Raw genomic sequence first — 18,211 nt, 5'->3', positions numbered from 1 at the left:
TGGGGGAGGTATGACCTGTTCAAAAGTGACGGGTTGCACCGGAACCCAAGGGGTCCAATATTCTTGCAGGCAGGTTTCTTAGAGCTGTTGGGGAGGGTTTAAATTAATTTGGCAGCGGGTGGGAACCAAAGTGAAGGGACTCAGGATAGGACAGATGTTAAAAAAAACAAAGATAGCGTGCAGTCAGACTGTTAGGAAGAGCAGGCAGATGATAGGACAAAATTGCAGCCAGAAAGGTGAGTATCACTGCATTAGGAATGTAAAATCAAAAAGGGTAGCAAATTCACGACTCAAAGTGTTATATCTCAATGCACTGAATATAAGGTGGATGACCTTATTGCACTATTACAGATTGTCAGATATGATGTTGTGGCCATCAGTGAATCGTGGTTGAAGGATGGTTGTAGTTGGGAGCTGATTGTCCAAGGTTACACATTGTATCAGATGGATCGGAAGGTAAGCAGAGGGGGAGACATGGCTCTGCTGGTAGAGAATGACATCAAATCATTGGAAAGATTTGACATAGAATCAGAAGATGTTGAATCCTTGTAGGTTGAGTTAAGAAACTGCAAGGGTAAAAGGACCCTGATGACAGTTATATACAGGCCTCCAAACAGTAGCTGGGATGTGGACCACAGATTACAATAGGAATTAGAAAAGGCGAGTCAAAAGGGCAATGTTATGATAGTCATAGGAGATTTTAACATGCAGGTCGATTGGGAATGTCAGGTTGGTAATGGATCTCAAGAGAGTAAGTTTGTTGAATGCCTAAGAGATGGCTTTTTAGAGCAGTTTGTCATTGAGCCTACTCGGGGATCAACTATACTGGATTGGGTGTTATGTAATGAGCCAGAGGCAATCAGGGAGCTTAAGGTGAAAGAACTCTTAAGGCTGATTTATACTTTATACTTCTGCTTCAAATCGACGCCGTAGGTACGGCGTAGCCGCAGAACCTACGCAGATCCCTATGCCATAGCCTGACGCACACCTCTCCCAAAATGTATCTACGTGTCACGGCGACGCAGACCGCAACAACTGTGATTGGTCCACTTGGTAGCATTGCATTTCCTCCTACGCTGCAATAGCTTTCCATTGGGTGACTGAAGGGCAGGGAAGGAACTCTGGCTGCAATGCTTTCCATAAAGCTTTACAGACCTCCGAAATTATGGAGGACATATTTCACTTTTACGAGAAAAGATGCTCGCTTTAAACTTGTTTACCCCGAGAAAGACTACCATGACCACGAAGCCTCGCACAGGCAGGTGTGTGCACATGCGCGATGTGCCCGAATTGCAGAGCGACGTGGACACACCAACGCACAAGTATAAATGCTCACAACGCGCGTAGGCCACTTGTGTAGGTTACGACGTCCATTTGACACAGCAGTATAAATCAGCCTTAAGGAGGCAGTGATCGCAATACGATTGAGTTCAACTTGAAATTTGATGGGGAGAAAGTAAAGTCTGACGTAGCGGTATTTCAGTGGAGTCAAGGAAATTACAGTGATATGAGAGGGGAGTTGCCCAAAGTAAATTGGAAGGAGCTGCTGGCAGGGTTGACAGCAGAGCAGCAATGGTACGAGTTTCTGGGAAAAATGAGGAAGGTGCAGGATAGATGTGTTCCAAAAGTGAAGAAATACTCAAATGGCAAAATAGTTCAACCGTGACTGACCAGAGAAGTCAAAGTTAATGTAAAAGCAAAAGAGAGGGCATACAATAATGCAAAAATTAGCGGGAAGATAGAGGATTGGGAAGCTTTTAAAAACCTACAGAGAGCAACTAAAAGAATCGTTAGAAGGGAAAAGATGAAACATGAAAGCAAGCTAACAAACAATATCAAAGTGGATAGTAAAAGCTTTTTCAAGTATGTAAGAAAACAAAAGAGAAGTAAGAGTGGATATAGGACTGCTAGAAAATGAGGCCGGAGAAATAATAGCAGGGGTCAAGAAGATGGCAGATGAACTAAATGAATATTTTGCATCCGTCTTCACTGTGGGAGACACGAGCAGTGTGCCAGGTGTTGAAGGGTGTGAGGGAAGAGAAGTGAGTGCAGTTACTACTACAAAGGAGAAGGTGCTCAAAAAGCTGAAAGATCTAAGGGTACATAAGTCACCCGGACCAGATGAGCTGCATCCTAGGGTTCTGAAAGAGGTAGTGGTAGAGATTGTAGAGGCATTAGAAATGATCTTTCAAAAATCATTGGATACTGGCATTGTGCCAGAGGACTGGAAAATTGCAAACGTCACTCCACTCTTTTAGAAAGGAGGAAGGCAGCAGGAAGGAAATTATAGACCAGTTAGCCTGACCTCAGTGGTTGAGAAGATGTTGGAGTCAATTATTAAGGATGGGGTTGTGGAGTACTTCGTGACACAGGACAAGATAGGACAAAGTCAGCGTGGTTTCCTTAAGGGAAAATCTTGCCTGATGAACCTGTTGCAATTCTTTGAGGAGATTACATAGGATAGATAAAGGGCATGCAGTGGATGTTGTATATTTGGACTTTCAAATCCAAGGTGCCACACATGAGGCCGCTTACCAAGTTAAGAGCCCATGGTATTACAGGAAAGTTACTGGCATGGTGAGAGCATTGGCTGGTTGTTAGGAGGCAGCAAGTGGGAATAAAAAGATCCTTTTCTGGTTGGCTGCAAGTGACTAGTGGTGTTCCGCAGGGGTCGATGCTGGGACCACTTCTTTTTATGCTGTATATCAATGATTTAGTTGATGGCTTTGTTGCCAAGATTGGTGGAGGGGCAGATAGTGTTGAGGAAGCAGGTAGGCTGCAGAAGGACTGAGACAGATCAGGAGAATGGGCAAGAATGTGGCAAATGAAATACAATGTTGGAAAATGGTAGTAGAAATAAATGTGCAGATTATTTTCTAAACAGGGAGAAAATCCAAAAATCTGAGATGCAAAGGGACTTGGGAGTCCTTGTGCAGAACACCCTGAAGGTTAACTTGCAGGTTTAATCGGTGATGAGGAAGGCAAATGCAATATTAGCATTCATTTCAAGAGGTCTAGAATACAATAGTAGGGTGGTGATGCTGAGGCTTTATAAGGCACTGGTGAGGCTTCACCTTGAGTACTGTGAACAGTTTTGGGCTCCTCAGCTCAGAAAAGATTTGCTGACATTGGAGAGGGTTCAGAGGAGGTTCACAGGGATGATTCTGGGAATGAAAGGGTTATCATATGAGGAACATTTGATGGCTCTGGGTCTGTACTCGCTGGAATTTGGAAGGATTGGGAGGGGGGGGAAGAATCTCATTGAAACCTTTTGAATATTGAAAGGCCTATACAGAGTCAATGTGGAAAGGATGTTTCCCATGGTGGGGGAGTCTAGGACAAGAGGGCACAGCCTCAGGATAGAGGGGCGTCCATCTAAAACAGAGATGCAGAGAAATTTCTTTAGCCAGAGAGTGGTGAATTTGTGGAATTTGTTACCACAAGCAGCTGCGGAGGCCAGGTCATTGGATGTATTTAAGGCAGAGATTGATAGATTCTTGATTGGACGCAGCATCAAAGGTTACGAGGAGAAGGCTGGGGAGTGGTGTTGAGGACGGGTAAAAGGGTCAGCCATGATTGAATGGTGGAGCAGATTCAAGGAGCCAAACGTCTTAATTCTGCCCTCATGTCTTATGGTCTTAGGGTCTTAAACACTCCTGAGGTCTCAGTCCTGAAGCTGCCCCATGAGTTGGGATGGCCTCAATTGACAACAAGGCCTTCAGAAAGTGCACCCTGAGGCTCCATCCACATCCCCACCCTGACGCCCCTGACAGCTCAGTGCAGGTTTTACTGGTCCAAGAATGTCACTAACAATCAGATATTCAGGAAGAGCTGAAATTAATAACAACAATTATTTACAGTACATTAAGCTAGTCCATTCATTAAAAAATGTAAAGAGAAACAGAGGAAAAAGACAAAAATCTTGGCTAAACTTTAACCTTTTCATGAAGGTTAGTGAGCTCTTTGAAATGAATGCACCGTGTTACATACACCCGCAGTAGATGACATAAAAATGCGGGGCCAGATGCAAGGTGTATCCTGTCTCTCAGCTCAGTAAGGAATTTTAACTCCCCTGAATTATCTGCTGAGTTTACCCATTCCTAACAAGTTTCTTTCACATTGGTGTCCTTTAATTTAGGTAGTCTCCAGAGGGGCAATCAGTATTCACGTTTGGCACTTAGGGCAAACTGTAGGCTAAAGCTTACAGGAATGTTCCGTAAACCTACCACTCTCCCCCCGTTAACTGACATCACCTTAAAGTTACGTTCCCCTCATATTAACCAATCAAAGACTGAACAATCCTTCAGTTTCTCATCTCTAGGTTTTGGCCATCAGTATATGACTTCCAGACGTCTATATACATGGTCTGGAATTGGTCTCACCAGTACTACCATTGCACCCATTCCCATAAAACATTTTCCTTCTTAAGCAAGTGCGTGCTAACTTTCTGTGTATCATATACAAAAGCAGTCAGATCCCACTGTGCTGTGGGCTCTCCATTTTTACACTATTCTGCTTGTGTTTCCCTCCTACTAAAGTAGAGAAACTTACATACCCATACCCTTCATTATATTGCACTGCCCTAGAACCATGCTGTATCTCTCAATAAATAGCATATAAGTAAAGAAAGAATCTGCACTGGAATATAGAGAGGTAATTGGTCTATATTCCCGGGCAGACTCTATATTCTCTACACAAATTGCTTTCCCAACTACCTGGGCTGATATTCCTTTTAGAATCCATTTCAACAGTGCATGCCTTTTTCAGAAAGCCTATAGGTTTATGGGAGCATCCTCAATCCAGGTCAGCACACGGAGTTCAAACCATGCACATTTCTTTATTAATATCAGGTGCATTTGCTTTATGAAGGAATAAACCAAGAGCTCCTTCCATCTCGTATACCTCATAGCATCACTAGATGTAGACAGAAGAATTAGATGCATTGACTCAGGGTGTGATATATTCACAAGACGGCCATAATGTGAGACATTTTGACAAAACTCTTAGAAATTACCTGCCAGGAGTAGAGCCAACATACCAGTTAATACTGCACTGTTTCAGATCCTTTAGCTTCACTGCTGAATCAGGACCCACATCTCCATCTGAAAGCCCAATGTGGCGCTGCGGCTGTTGTTCAATGTCCCTGGCGCAAAACACACACACACACGCACAAGTTAACATGAACAGATACGCACACTCCATACACACACTCCAATACAGACAGACACATATAAGCACACGCAGATTACTACAACAGCACATACCCATTCGCATGTAAACACTGACACGTGCACACTTCATATGCACACACAACCGCAACCACACCCATGCACACGTAAACACTAACACAGACACAGATACACACACACACACTAACACACATTACGACAACAGCACAGACCCATGCACATATGCACTTCCACATATCCATCCATACCTCACAGGTCCAGATGCATCTCCACATATGGGCATCCACACCCACACAAGTACATTTATTTCTGTCCACACATCTGTACACAGTCGTGCCCATGCACATGTACATACATATCTTGAAACCATGCAGTGAAAATAAGATGCTATTCTATTCAGCTGGATGGAGTAGATTTCAGCCTTAAAATAATTCATTTGTAAGCTTCTATTTTTGTGGTCTCACCTCTGTCGTGCAGGATATTTTGGGGGTAACAATTTGCTGTTGCAAGGAACATATAAATGTTGTGTAACAATCTTGTAAACTGTTTCAACAGAGGTGAGACACCGTTTGAAAAAAGCAGTGCTGAAAGTTGAAATAATGTAATAAGGAAGTTTGTTATTATAGCTCCTTCCACTTCCAATTACAACATGGAGAGTCTCCCTCCCTATTGTAGTGTCTGTGTCTAAATTTCTAGTAAAATGTTTAAGCTCAGCCACAATGCAGGTTGTTTTCAGTCTGGAGCGTGAATCTGGGTTGTTCTGATCTGGACTGCTTACTAATTCAGTGCCTACACCTTGGTTAAGGTGCAAAGCCTGGAAATAACAGCGTCTGGACATTTATTAAAAAAGGAACAGGTGGTTCACCTTTCTACTCCTTCGCCCTTTATTCAGCATAATTGGTCAGCACTTAGTAGCCGAACCTCATCACCTTTGTGAAGGTGGTGGTGAGCTGCCTTTTTGAACCACTACAAGTCGAGTTTTTCATCACGCGTACAGATCCGGTGAGGTACAGGTGCAGCAGCTTGTACATACGTACAAACCACACACAGAACAGAAATTCCACAAGGCAGTGAAGAAAGCGACTGTGCAAAACAAGATATTAGTTCAAAAAATTCACAGAGCTAAGTCCATGGTAGTGCAAGAGCAGATCCGCAGTCTTCCATTGCTGAAGTAGTGTTGAGCTCCTCTAGCATTTTGTATATGTTGCTCAAGATTTCCAGCATATGCAAAATCTCTTGTATCTATATAAGATAGGGTTATGTTCCCTGAAATTTAGAAAGTTATTTGATTTGATTGAAGTTTTCTGAATACAAAGGGGAGCTGATGTCGGTGGATGTAGAGAAACTCTTCCCACTGGTCAAGGAGTCAATGGGATATTTTGTAGTGAAGTTTGGGAGCTCTTCCACACACACACAAAGAGAGGGGGAGATTGGAAATCTGTTGGCAACCAGTGCCAAGTCAAGCTTTTGGTTCAAATGTCAGTGTAATATTAGCTGCCAATGATTAGCTGTGGAAGGTGTGAGAAGGGATGAGTTACAGTTGCCTGTCAGAGGTTTGGCGGTTGGTGAGTGGGTGGATCGGGTCAGATTTCAGAGCTTGGAAGAGGGATCATAAGACTACAAGACACAGGAATAGGATTAAGTCATTCAGCCCATCGGTTCTGCTCCACCATTTGACCATGGCTGATTTATTTTCCCTCAACGCCATTCTACTGCCTTCTCCCAGTAGCATTTGATGCCCTTGCTAATCAAGAACCTAACAACCCCCACTTTATGTTTACACAATGTCCTGGCCTCCACAGCCGTCTGTGACGATGAATACCACAGATTCACCACCCTCAGGCTAAAGAAATTCCTCCTCATCTTGTTCTAAAGGGGCGTCCTTTTATTCTAAAGCTGTGCCCTCTGGTCCTAGACTCCCCCACAATTGGAAACATCCTCTGCACATCTACTCTAGGGTGGTGGTTGGTGCTATGGCGGGGAGGGTCGGAGGAGCCGAAGGAGTAAATAAATAAAGAGGGCTTACATGAGCCAGTGTCAGTCTGGAACTTCCTTCAGGGAGAACCCTTTTATTTGTGGGAAGTAAACCTCCAAGGGGTAATGCAGGTCAGTTATCTACCACCCCAAGCTTATGATAGGTAAAATGGATGAATATGTTGGCAAACAGTTTGGAAGAACAATTGGAAATATTTAAAGCAGTGTTGCACAGAGTCCAGAAAAAAATTATTCCATAAAATGAAGAACAGAGAAAACATTCAAGAGAGTCCATGGATGCATAAGGACTTATGGGCATGCTGACGATAAGGAAAGTGGCAGATATTCAGAGAGCTGAGGAGAACATGAGGAGATTAAAACAAACAGACAAGATAAAAATAGAAGGCAAGGAGGGAATATGAAATTATATTATTAACAAAATAATACAACATTTTACAGGTACTTAACAAAAAACAGGAAGGTTGGATAGAGGTAGTTAAGGCCATTACCATAGATAGGGAAATGGCAGATATATTTAATCATATTGGGCTTTGGTATTTACCAGGGCAATAAAATAGGAGGACTTGGCAGCAAGTGATAGGGCGAGCAACAAAATTAATGCATTTAAAATAGATAACAACGATGTTAGAAATTATTCAAACCCAAACGGGATAAAACTGGTCAAGACAGGTTGGAATCATACATCTTAGAAGAATCTGAGGAACATATAACAAAAGCGTTAATGTATGTAGTTTATAAATCATTAGATCATGATATTGGGCTGGGGAAACAGTAGGTAGCTAATGTAATGCATGTACTGATTAGGTGTGGGGGTGGGGGAGGGAACATGTCTAGGGAATTGCAGACCAGTCATCTTAACATCACCAGGATGTAAAACAACAGAATCCCTATTAAAAGACAGGGCAGAAGAACATCAGACAACGAATGGTCACTTTGTAATGCAGAAGTGAAAATTGTGTTGAACAGGAAGTAACGGAGAGTGTAGACAGTAGTGGTGTAGTGGATGTGATTTATCTAGGGTTTCAGTAGACAAAGGTAGGGTGTGGGAATGTGGAGTTAGGAGAAAGGCAGAAGAACACATTGCTGGCTGGTTCGGAGCAGAAAGGGTGTGGGAGTAAAGGGAAGCTATTCATAGCAGAGCAAGGTGGGAGTGGTGTTCCACAAGGATCAGTCCCGGGAACGCTGATGCTTACAATCTGCTTTAATGACTTAAACTCGGGAAAACAGAAATACAATTCCTAAATTTGTGAATGGGGAAGAGGAGGATAGGAGGAAAGACCTGATAAACCTGTAGAGTAGGCAAGTAATTGCCAAATGCAGTTCAACAGAGGTAAATATGAGTTCATACGATTTGGTGAGAAGAAGAGGGAGATCACTCGAGACCAGAAATGTGTGAGGTGCATGTAGGGGAGAGAAACAAAGGGACCAAAGGTACAGATACACTGATGACTGAACATTGTGCTGTAGGTTAGTAAGGCCAGAAAATAAACAAGCCAAGTAAAAGAGTTTATTTCCAGAAGGATTTGTAGGTACCTGAGAGGATTTGAGAAGAAGGGAGGTTATGCTCAACCTGTAGTGAACCTTGGTTAGAGCACACATGTAGAGCTGCAGGCACCACTCATCTGCACTACTGAGAAGATCTATGTGGGTGGCACAGAAATGAGAGGGATTATATATTATGAACTCCGGGGCATCAGAGTTCGGAATTCAATTCCAACACCATCTGTAAGAAGCCTCTGTACGTCCTCCCTGCGGAGTGCATGGGTTTCTCCGTGGGCGCTCTGGTTTCCTCCCACAGTCCAAAGACATACCGGGTAGGTTAATTGATCACTGTAAATTGTCCTGTGATAAGGTTAGTGTTAATTGTGTTTGTTGGGGGTTGCCGGGCGGCGTGGCTCAAAGGGCCGAAAGAGCCTACTCCGTGCCGTATGGCTAAAATAAATAAATAAATATATCAACTATGGCTGGGTAGACTGGGTCTATCTTCTTGAGGTGGTAACCTGATGGAAGGTCTAAAAAATCACAAAGAGGATTTCATAAACTGGATGCAGTGAGACAGTTCTTAGGTAGGGAGGAGCTTAGACAGAGGCGAACTATTGAGTGGCTACCAGCATTACATAAGAGTAATCCAGCCAGTTCCAGTCCCTTCCCTCTCCCCATAGTCCTGCAAATTCTTTCGAACACTACAATTGCATCCCCTCCCACTCTACTCAAAGCAGTGCATTCAGATCTCAGACACTCCCTGTATTAGGAAGTTATTCCTCATATCATTTTTGGTTCCTTTACCAGTCACTTTCATTTCCTGTCTTCTGGCAATGGGAACAGTTTCTCTTTCCCTATCTATATCTTGAATGATTTTAAATTCCTCTTTTCAAAGGTGAACAACCTCAGCTTCTCCAGTCCATTCACAGAACGGAAGCCCCTTATTCTTGCGGTCATTTTACTCAATTCCCTCTTCACTGTCTCCAAAGCCTTCACATCTTTCCTAAAGGGTGGTGCCCAGAACTGGACATAATACTACAGTTGTGACCAAAACTGTGCCTCTATTTATAAAGGCTACAATCCCATACGCTTCAATTACTTTCTATGCTTGCCTTGCCATTTTCAAGAAAACATACACATATGCCTCCGGATCACCGTTTTTGTACCCTTTTTACAATTTTATATTGCCTCTTCATAGTCTTCCTGCCATAATGTAATGCTCCTCATTTTACAGCATTAAGTTTCATCCATCACCTATCTTCCCCTGCACCAGCCCATCTCTGACACCTTGAAGTTTATTACCATCCTCCTCACAGCTCACCAGACCTCCAAGTTTGGTGCACCTGCCGACTGAGAAATTGTACCCTCTAATCCAAGTCCAAATCAGCAATATATATTAAGAGAAGTTGGTCCTGGTACTGATCTTTGGGATCTCAGCTGCATATTTCACTCCAATCTGATAAACAACCTCTCACTGCCACATTCTTTCCCGTTACGTAACCGGTATTCCATCCATGCTACTTCAACCTCTTTCATCGCATAGGCTTCAATCTTGCTGACAAGGCTATCAAGTGACACCTATCAAAGGCCTTTTGGGAGTCCATATATATTACATCAGCCACATTACCCTCATTGATCCTCTGTTACTTCAACAAAAAAGTTCTCTCAGGTTATTTAGATATGTTTTGACTTTAACGATTCCAGCTGATTGATCCATATTTGTTCAAGTCACTCCTAATGGCATCCCTGATTATTGCTTTGAAAATTTTCCCTATCACTGAAGTTAAGTTGACCTGTCTGTAATTATTGGGTGTATCCTAAGCCCCTTTTTGAACTGGAATGTAACATTTTCACATTTCCGGTTTTTGGGACCTCTGCAATTTTCCCTGTGCTGCTTCACCAACTGAGCATCCAGTGATTTATCAAGTACAGTTAGCCTTTCTAGTCCCTGCTCTTTCTTAAAGCTTAGCCCATGCGGAATTCCAGCTGCAACTTCCTTTGCTGAGGCTCCAGCAGTATCTTCTTCCTTGGCGAAGACCTGATGAACAGGATTTATTCAATACCTCAGCCATGCCTTTGCCTCAATGAATGAGGTTCCTTTCTGCACTACTTACCTGTGCACACGCCTGCTGAATATTTCTACCTTTTCTGTGCTCTCTTCATTTCTCATACTTCTACTGATACTTCTCCTTGGAACATCCCATAATCAGCCCAGTTCTTACTTATGTTAACAGCCAGAAATCTATTTTCCTACCCTCCTCCTTCATGGGAATGTACCTAAACTGCAGCTGAAACATCTCCATTTTAAAGGGATCCCATTGTTTTGCCTACCAAGCTTAGATTCAACGTTACTCCGGCAGATCTATGCCCATCCTGCTGAAGTTGGTAGTTTTTATCGTAGTGCCACCTATGTCCTTTTCTGTAGCTATAGCATTGAGCCATACAGAGATATATAAGGGAAGATTGGATACGCATATGGAGGGGGGGGAGGAAGTAGAGGGATTATGAGGGATTGATTTGACTGAGGTGGAGGCTTGGGTGACATAGATTCAAAGATGCAAAGTACATTTATTATCAAAGTATGTATGCAGTGTACAGCCCTGAGATTCATCTTCCCACAGGCAACCAGAAGAAAGACATTTGGCCCGTCGACTCTTTGCTGATTCACAATGTGATCTCATTCCCTGTAAACTATTCTCCCCACATTCTCAACCACTTCCCCAGATTCTACTTACTGGGGGCGATTTACAGTGGCCAATTAACCCACATCTTTGGGATGTAGGAGTAAGCCAGAGGACACCTATGTGGTCATAGGGAGAGCATACAAAATCCTCACAGAAAACAGTAGGACTCGTATTCAGCCACATGTAGGGGAGTATCTGCCTGGGTGGTATTGTATCAGAGACTGTCAACTTGTTGTTTCATGTGAAGCCATCTACCTGGAGGAGATTACACAGGAGAGCATCGAAATGTTGTGTTTGAGGCATAAAATGTGCTCAGTGTAAGTCTCCAGAATACGGGATTGATGGGAGCCATTTTGTCTTTGTATTGACACATTCGGGAAGCCTCTTTGCTAGGACACTGGGAGATGCAGCTACTCTCATTGGGCTCCATCCTTCTTCATTCTTTGCTGGCACCTTCTGCCCATGCCCCCTTCTCAAAACTCACTCTTCCCCACCCTTCCTTTCATCCCACCAACACAGCAGCTCACCAAGCAGCCTATCTGGAACGATTGTATCTTTCCCAAGGTGCACTTGTTGCCGGAATTTCCTGGCCCTATTTTCAAGTGAAATTAGAAGTATCAGGTGGCCTACACTGGGGAGCTGCCCCAGCTCTGCAGCAGGTTAGGGGGTATTCTGGAGGGTGGGACACGAGGAATGTGGGGTATTGAAGCCTAGTGATCTGAATTAGCAAAATTGCCCTGCTATGGCCCCAAACGTTGTTCCCCAGTTAGGCACAGGGCTGCCTTTACACAGCGAGAGGAGGCTCGCTGTTTCACTGTCTCTGAAGGCATGTCAGTCCGGTAAGACCTTGGTAGCCGCAGACGGTGAAACCTGGCAGAAAGAACCCCCTACCACAGCAATAATGTCTTTGTAAAGTGTGTATGTGTGTCATGTGAAAGTGTATAATGTCTGTATATCACATATGCATGTATAGAGCATGTGTGTGAACCTGTTTTATGTGAGTGTGTATAAAATCTACATATGATGTATACATATGCATATAGTTTGTGTGTGTGTCTGTGTATAATGTTTGAGTATTTAGTGTGAGTGTATGGTCCATGTATGACGTATGTGTCTGGGTATAGTGTGCATTTGTGTGTGTTTGTGTACAAGGGGGAGGTGGGGATGGTTATGGGTGGGATTATCAGGTTTGCTTTTCACACTTAGATTTGTAGCTAATCCAGCCCAGGCAAGTGAAATAAAATTGTCTCCCAGCCCATGAGACAATTTCACCTCAGTTGTGGTAAATGATGGCCCGCGAAAGTGAGACCCAGCCTACCCAGTCCACACCGAGGAAGTGGGATCTTCCTCGTTGCACGCTGAGTATTTATAGGTTACCTCTGCTTTTCGACTTGCATGCCGCAATGCGCTGTTTTTGCGCAAATGGTCTCACAGACACCGCTGTAACAGGCGCACAACTAAGAAGCTAATTGCATTGGGCGTGCAACAAAGCTACTAGCGATGCACTTAGAGAAGCTGCAAACTGCCTTCAACCGCCACCAAATGCTGAAGTCTCTGGCAATTGTCTTAATTGGCTTGGCTGGGCCAATGAGAACTCAGTTTACCCAAAAGGTCTTATGTTCGCTCAGGCACTTGAAGAATCTCTTTGACTCTCTTTTTTCTTGCAAACAAAATATTGCACCCTGTGTCTAAATTTTCCTTTGCAAGAGTGCACCTTGCTATTTGTTAAGTGATAATCCCAAATCCACAGAGAACTATGGGCCTGGTTATTAGTTGCTTCAAACTGATGGGTTAATGATAGATATGTTTCTAGAAGCACTTTCTGTTTGCGATGTGAGACTTTGCACTGTACTGCAGAGAAATGTAAACTACTTCTGCCATTGCCTTAGGATCCTGGGCTCAGATACACAATGCCTTACAATGTTCACTCTCTTCCACTGTGATCAGTAATATCTAATTGTTATAGACTGGAATGTGTAATGCAAACATAGCTTACAATTGAATTTTTGTTGATATATTGTATAAGTATCCACACCTGCAGAGTATCAAAGGATAAACATCTTTGTGTTGCAAACGCCTTTGATTTAAGGCCAGATTACTGTTTAAACTGTACAATGCTGGTACAAGGCTTGTTAAACCCAATGGTCATCACATCTTGGCAGATCACAGCTAATATTGTTGCCTAGAAACGTACATAGTAATTAGGAGCAGGAGTAAGCCATTCAGCCCCTAGACCTCCTTCTGGCATTTGTAACCTATCTACGCCCCAGTAACCTTTCATTTTCCCCTTGCTTATCAAGAATTCCCTAGTCGGTAATGCTAAACCTGCTGTGGAGCAGCAGTTACCTCTTCTGTTGAAGTCTGTGTAACAATGATCAGAGTTGGGGTAGGACAGACAACTGATGTTATTTGGGCATTCAGAGATGGCCTTCCTGGCATGTATCGCGTAATTGGAGAATCTTTATATTCTTTTGGACTTGTGTTACTGCCTGGCTTGCTAACTGGAAGTTTGAATGCTGGATTAGTAAGTATTGTCGCCCTGATGACTAACTTGCTAATTAAGCCTGTACAGTTGCTCAGTGCGCCAGTGTTACGTTGTGTTGCGCTCTGCATTGCTTCCAATCTCACGTCTGAATGTCTGCCACAACATGGAGGGGAATTTGTCGGGACAACATGCCAGCACTGGAGTGTTACCATCAGCCTTAGCAGTCACTTTGGTCAGCATTAGAGCTCAGGGCAATTCCTTGCCATGAAGTGCTGGAGTCCTGATAGAGGTAATTCCCACCCCCCCCCCCCCACCGCCCACCCCAACTCTTTTTCTCTATTCTCCATTCTGGTTCCCCTTTCACCCGTTCTCTTCTCCTCACTTGCCCATTACCTCCTTCTGGAACCCCTCCTCCTTCCCTTTTTTCCATGGTCCGCTGTCCTCTCCTATCAGATTCCTTCTTCTTCAACCCCTCCCAGCTAATAAACTTCATCTCCCTTCCCCCACTCATCCACCTGCCCTCTCACCTGGACTCACCTATCACCTGCCAGCCTGTAATCCTTCCCCTCCCCCCACCTTATCATAGCAGCTTCTGCCCTTTCCCTCCCCTTCCTTTGCAGTCTTGATGAAGGGTCTCAGCCCGAAACATCAGCTCTTTATTTCCTTCCATAGATCCCTATTTTTGCTTCAGGTGTTCTGTTCTTTTCCAGGAACTCCCTTACATTAGGTCCAGAAATCAGAAAGGCAAGCTTTAGCATGCTTAGTGGCTTCAAGTATTGTAAAAACAAGAATCCATACTGACTGACTGAGTACCCGAGAATCACTCCATGTTGTGTTTTGGCATTACATTGGTGTCCTGTGCAGGTCACATAAAGAGTGAGGTTCAGAGAACAGCGCTGTTGGATTTCCCAGTGTAACACCACACTGACTCTGTTCGTTTCAGCACAGTCTTCACTATTGATGTTCTTGCATCTGCCAGCATGTAGACCAGCAGGTGTGATCACTGCAGCCAGCTGTTAAAGGGACACGCCACAGTCCAGTTGTTGGAGAGTGAATGGGTGGATGTTGTAGTGATTGGAGGGGAATGGAAGAGTGTTCCCAGGGGATCAGAGGCCAGTGAAGGACAGAACCCAATGTGCACAGAGGTGATGGTGACCCTCCAGGGTTACAGCCCAGTGCTCCTGGGGAGAGATTGCCTCAGAGATCTCTGTAAGGGCGAGTACAACCTCTGAATGTCTATATATTAGGGCAAATAGAGGTAAATCTCTGTGCCCACTCTCCTGCTCCCAGGGGCAGGAGGGCAAGCAGAGGAAGTAACTATCATAGAGTAACTCAGCATGGAAACTGTGCCTTTTGGCCTAGCTCATCTGTGCCAACCAGTTGCTCATAAGCTAGTCTCATTTGCCCTCATTTGGCAATTCCATTGCCCCGTTTATTTTCCCGTAACCATCTCTCACGTATTACTGCACCACAAAGTCTGTAAGCTGTTTGTTTTGTTAAAGAAGCAACATTTCTGGAATAATTGCTATAGCAATCACACAGAAGCTGTCACACAATTCAGATTTGTCCAGAGTACTCATGCTTCTAAGTTTTACTTTGGGGAAGCCTGCAATGGAGGCAAGTCCCCATGCCCACTGTCCTGCTGGGGAACAAGGAGAGGAAGTCAGAATCAGAATCAAATTTATTATCATTGCTGTGAAATGTGTTGTTTTGCAAGTAGTATTTTGGGGGTTGAGGGGGGAGTGTCCTCCCTGATACAGCAGAAAGCAACAAACTGTGGAAATGGCAGAGATCAGCAATAAATCATAAACACGAGAGATTCTGCAGATGCTGGAAATCTTGAGCAACACGCACAAAATGCTGAAGATCTGCCAGCTTGTATTCCTTCATCCCCTCCCCCACCTCTTTATTCTGTCATGTGCCCCCTTGCTTTTCAGTCCAGATGAAGGGTCTTGGCCCAAAATATTGACTGTTTATTCCTGTCTATAGATGCTGCCCGACCCACTGAGTTCCTCCAGCAATTTGTGCACGTTGCTGAAGAGATCAGCATCAGAGGTGTGGAATGGTCCTGAGATCAGGAAGCCAAGGGTGACCGTGACTCTTACCGCCACAGACCTGTCAAGGCACAATGGGCAGGTATATTTAAAGTCACGGGGTCACTGATCTCAATGAGGACGAACATGCAGTGAGAGTTCTGTCCCTGCATACGGCCTAGGTTCTGTTCCTAAGCCTTGTTTTCTTCCTGCTCTTGGAGCTGATGTCGATCTCTCAAAGGGGCTTAACCACTGCCCTCAACACACCCAAGGCCACATGGGTATAGTGGGGTTTATTCCACCAGCGTTACATCACACGCATCGGGACACTTGGTGAAGCATCTGACAGATGGATTACAACGACCTGGCAAAACATTTCCCTCCATATGAATGCTAACCAGCCTGAAATTCAGGTTTGATGTGGTTTTTGAGAAGGATGTCTTTAAGAGGCTGCTTTCTTTCTTAACTTTACAACGCCCTCCTTGTTTCGTTTCCTGAGGGAGTGTGTAACGTAAACTTGAATGGAATTTGCTGCATTAATGCCAGTGAGCTGTGGAGAGACAACACAGGCAAAACGATGACCTTTTTTTCCCCCTGGAAGATTTATTTAATAGGATTAGCTCTTGGCTTTTGGATCTTAGTGTGTGGTTCCTGCTTGAGAGAGGAGGGGCAGAGGAGAGTGAAGGTGCGGGGGGGGGTGGGCATGGTAGCGATATGATAGGAAATGGAGAAGCTTTTGAGTTAGCTCATTGACATGGTGAAATACAAAAGCAGCTGCCACTGTACATACTGCAGGCTTCAGTCTCACAAAGCTAGCCGTGACCTCACTAATTGTTCCCGGTTTTTTTTGCTTTTTGGTCAATTGCCAAGCATAGAGAACCAGGGAGTAGTTTTTCCCACCACTTCCTTCTGTGAAGGAAAATATCAATTGCTCTTCTTGTCTCTCTCTATGAGCATGTCCTCAGCTCAAAGGAATGCTTGTAGGTCCTATTCAAAGCCGATTCTTTGGGCTGATTCAGGCAGGCCTATTGAGAGGGCGATTGAAAGAAAAAAAACACATGCCTCAGTTGACCGCGATAAATCGTCCTAAACACTTTGGAGAATGATTTCTGTAGTATGGACGCCTACACTTGTAAGGCATTGTGTGGCGGGCTTCGTTTGCTTTAATTCAGATCGCTGACCTTTTCCAGCATTAGCCCAGCCTTCTGAAGCAAAGCTGTTGGCTGTTCAGTTCTAGACCAACTCGTAGTTTAAACACAAGAAGAGGGGAAGCCATTCAGCCCCTTGCTAGGTCATAAAATGAGATCCAGACTGATCCAACATCTCCAAGTCACTGTTCTTGTTCAATCCCCATATTCCCTTCATTCCGAGCACAATTCAAAGCTTTATAACACACAATTAGGAGGTGGATTTTGGGAGTTTGTGACAAAACTCCCAATTTGGCCCAAGTGTGGAGAGAGAGACACACAGAAACGGGTCAACAGTTTACTGACTTTCATGAGAACTGTTGCAGAATTTAAAGGGAAAGAAAAACAATAACCGCTAAACCAACAGGGCCGTTAACTAAAACTCTCAAACTGAAAGTTAGTGCTAACACAGCGGCTGAAAGCAATATCTAAGTACTAAATGAATACTGCTTCTTGAGAGTGTCTGTTGAAACAGTAGTCTTCTTTCCCGGACAAGGATGAGGGTAAGCAGGGGGTGTAAATGTTGCTGTGCTTTTGGTCAAGTCTCAACAAGACAAGAAAGAAATTAAATAGCACCACAGTGAAATGTGCTGAAATATGCATACTCATGAGCATGTTTGCCAAACTTGATCACATATATGCTTGATCACTGCAGAGACCATGGTTGTGACAGGGCCCCCCTGCCTCAGCGTAGCTCCCAAAATGTCACAGACCTGTGCTCAGTGCCCACTGGAAGTCCCGGGTGAGAAACTTACATAGAAACATAGAAAATAGGTGCAGGAGTAGGCCATTCGGCCCTTCGAGCCTGCACTGCCATTCAGTATGATCATGGCTGATCATCCAACTCAAAACCTTGTACCTGCCTTCTCTCCATACTCCCTGATCCCTTTAGCCACAAGGGCCATATCTGACTCCCTCTTAAATATAGCCAATGAACTGGCCTCAACTGTTTCCTGTGGCAGAGAATTCCACAGATTCACCACTCTCTGTGTGAAGAAGTTTTTCCTCATCTGGGTCCTAAAAGGCTTCCCCTTTATCCTTAAACTGTGACCCCTCGTTCTGGACTTCCCCAACATCGGGAACAATCTTCCTGCATCTAGCCTGTCCAATCCCTTTAGGATTTTATACATTTCAATAAGATCCCCCCTCAATCTTC

General features: G+C 44.1%; 1 protein-coding gene across 11 annotated transcripts in view; it reads left to right on the top strand.

The window, feature by feature from the left end:
* Positions 1-18,211, top strand: part of LOC134340291 (RNA-binding motif, single-stranded-interacting protein 2-like) — a 260,578-nt gene that overhangs the window by 182,784 nt on the left and 59,583 nt on the right. Inside the window, exon 1 of one of the 11 annotated variants that reach the window (XM_063037354.1) lies at positions 15,802-15,971. The exons of the other annotated variants lie outside the window; for them this stretch is intronic. Within the exon in view, the coding sequence (XP_062893424.1) occupies positions 15,825-15,971 (147 nt within the window). The 5' untranslated portion in view covers positions 15,802-15,824. Of the gene's footprint in view, positions 1-15,801; positions 15,972-18,211 lie in introns of those variants that run through there. 11 annotated transcript variants of the gene reach the window in all.

This window comes from Mobula hypostoma, chromosome X1, assembly GCF_963921235.1.
Source record: "Mobula hypostoma chromosome X1, sMobHyp1.1, whole genome shotgun sequence".
Taxonomy (NCBI): Eukaryota; Metazoa; Chordata; class Chondrichthyes; order Myliobatiformes; family Myliobatidae; genus Mobula; species Mobula hypostoma.
This window is presented reverse-complemented; position numbering and strand designations above follow the sequence as displayed.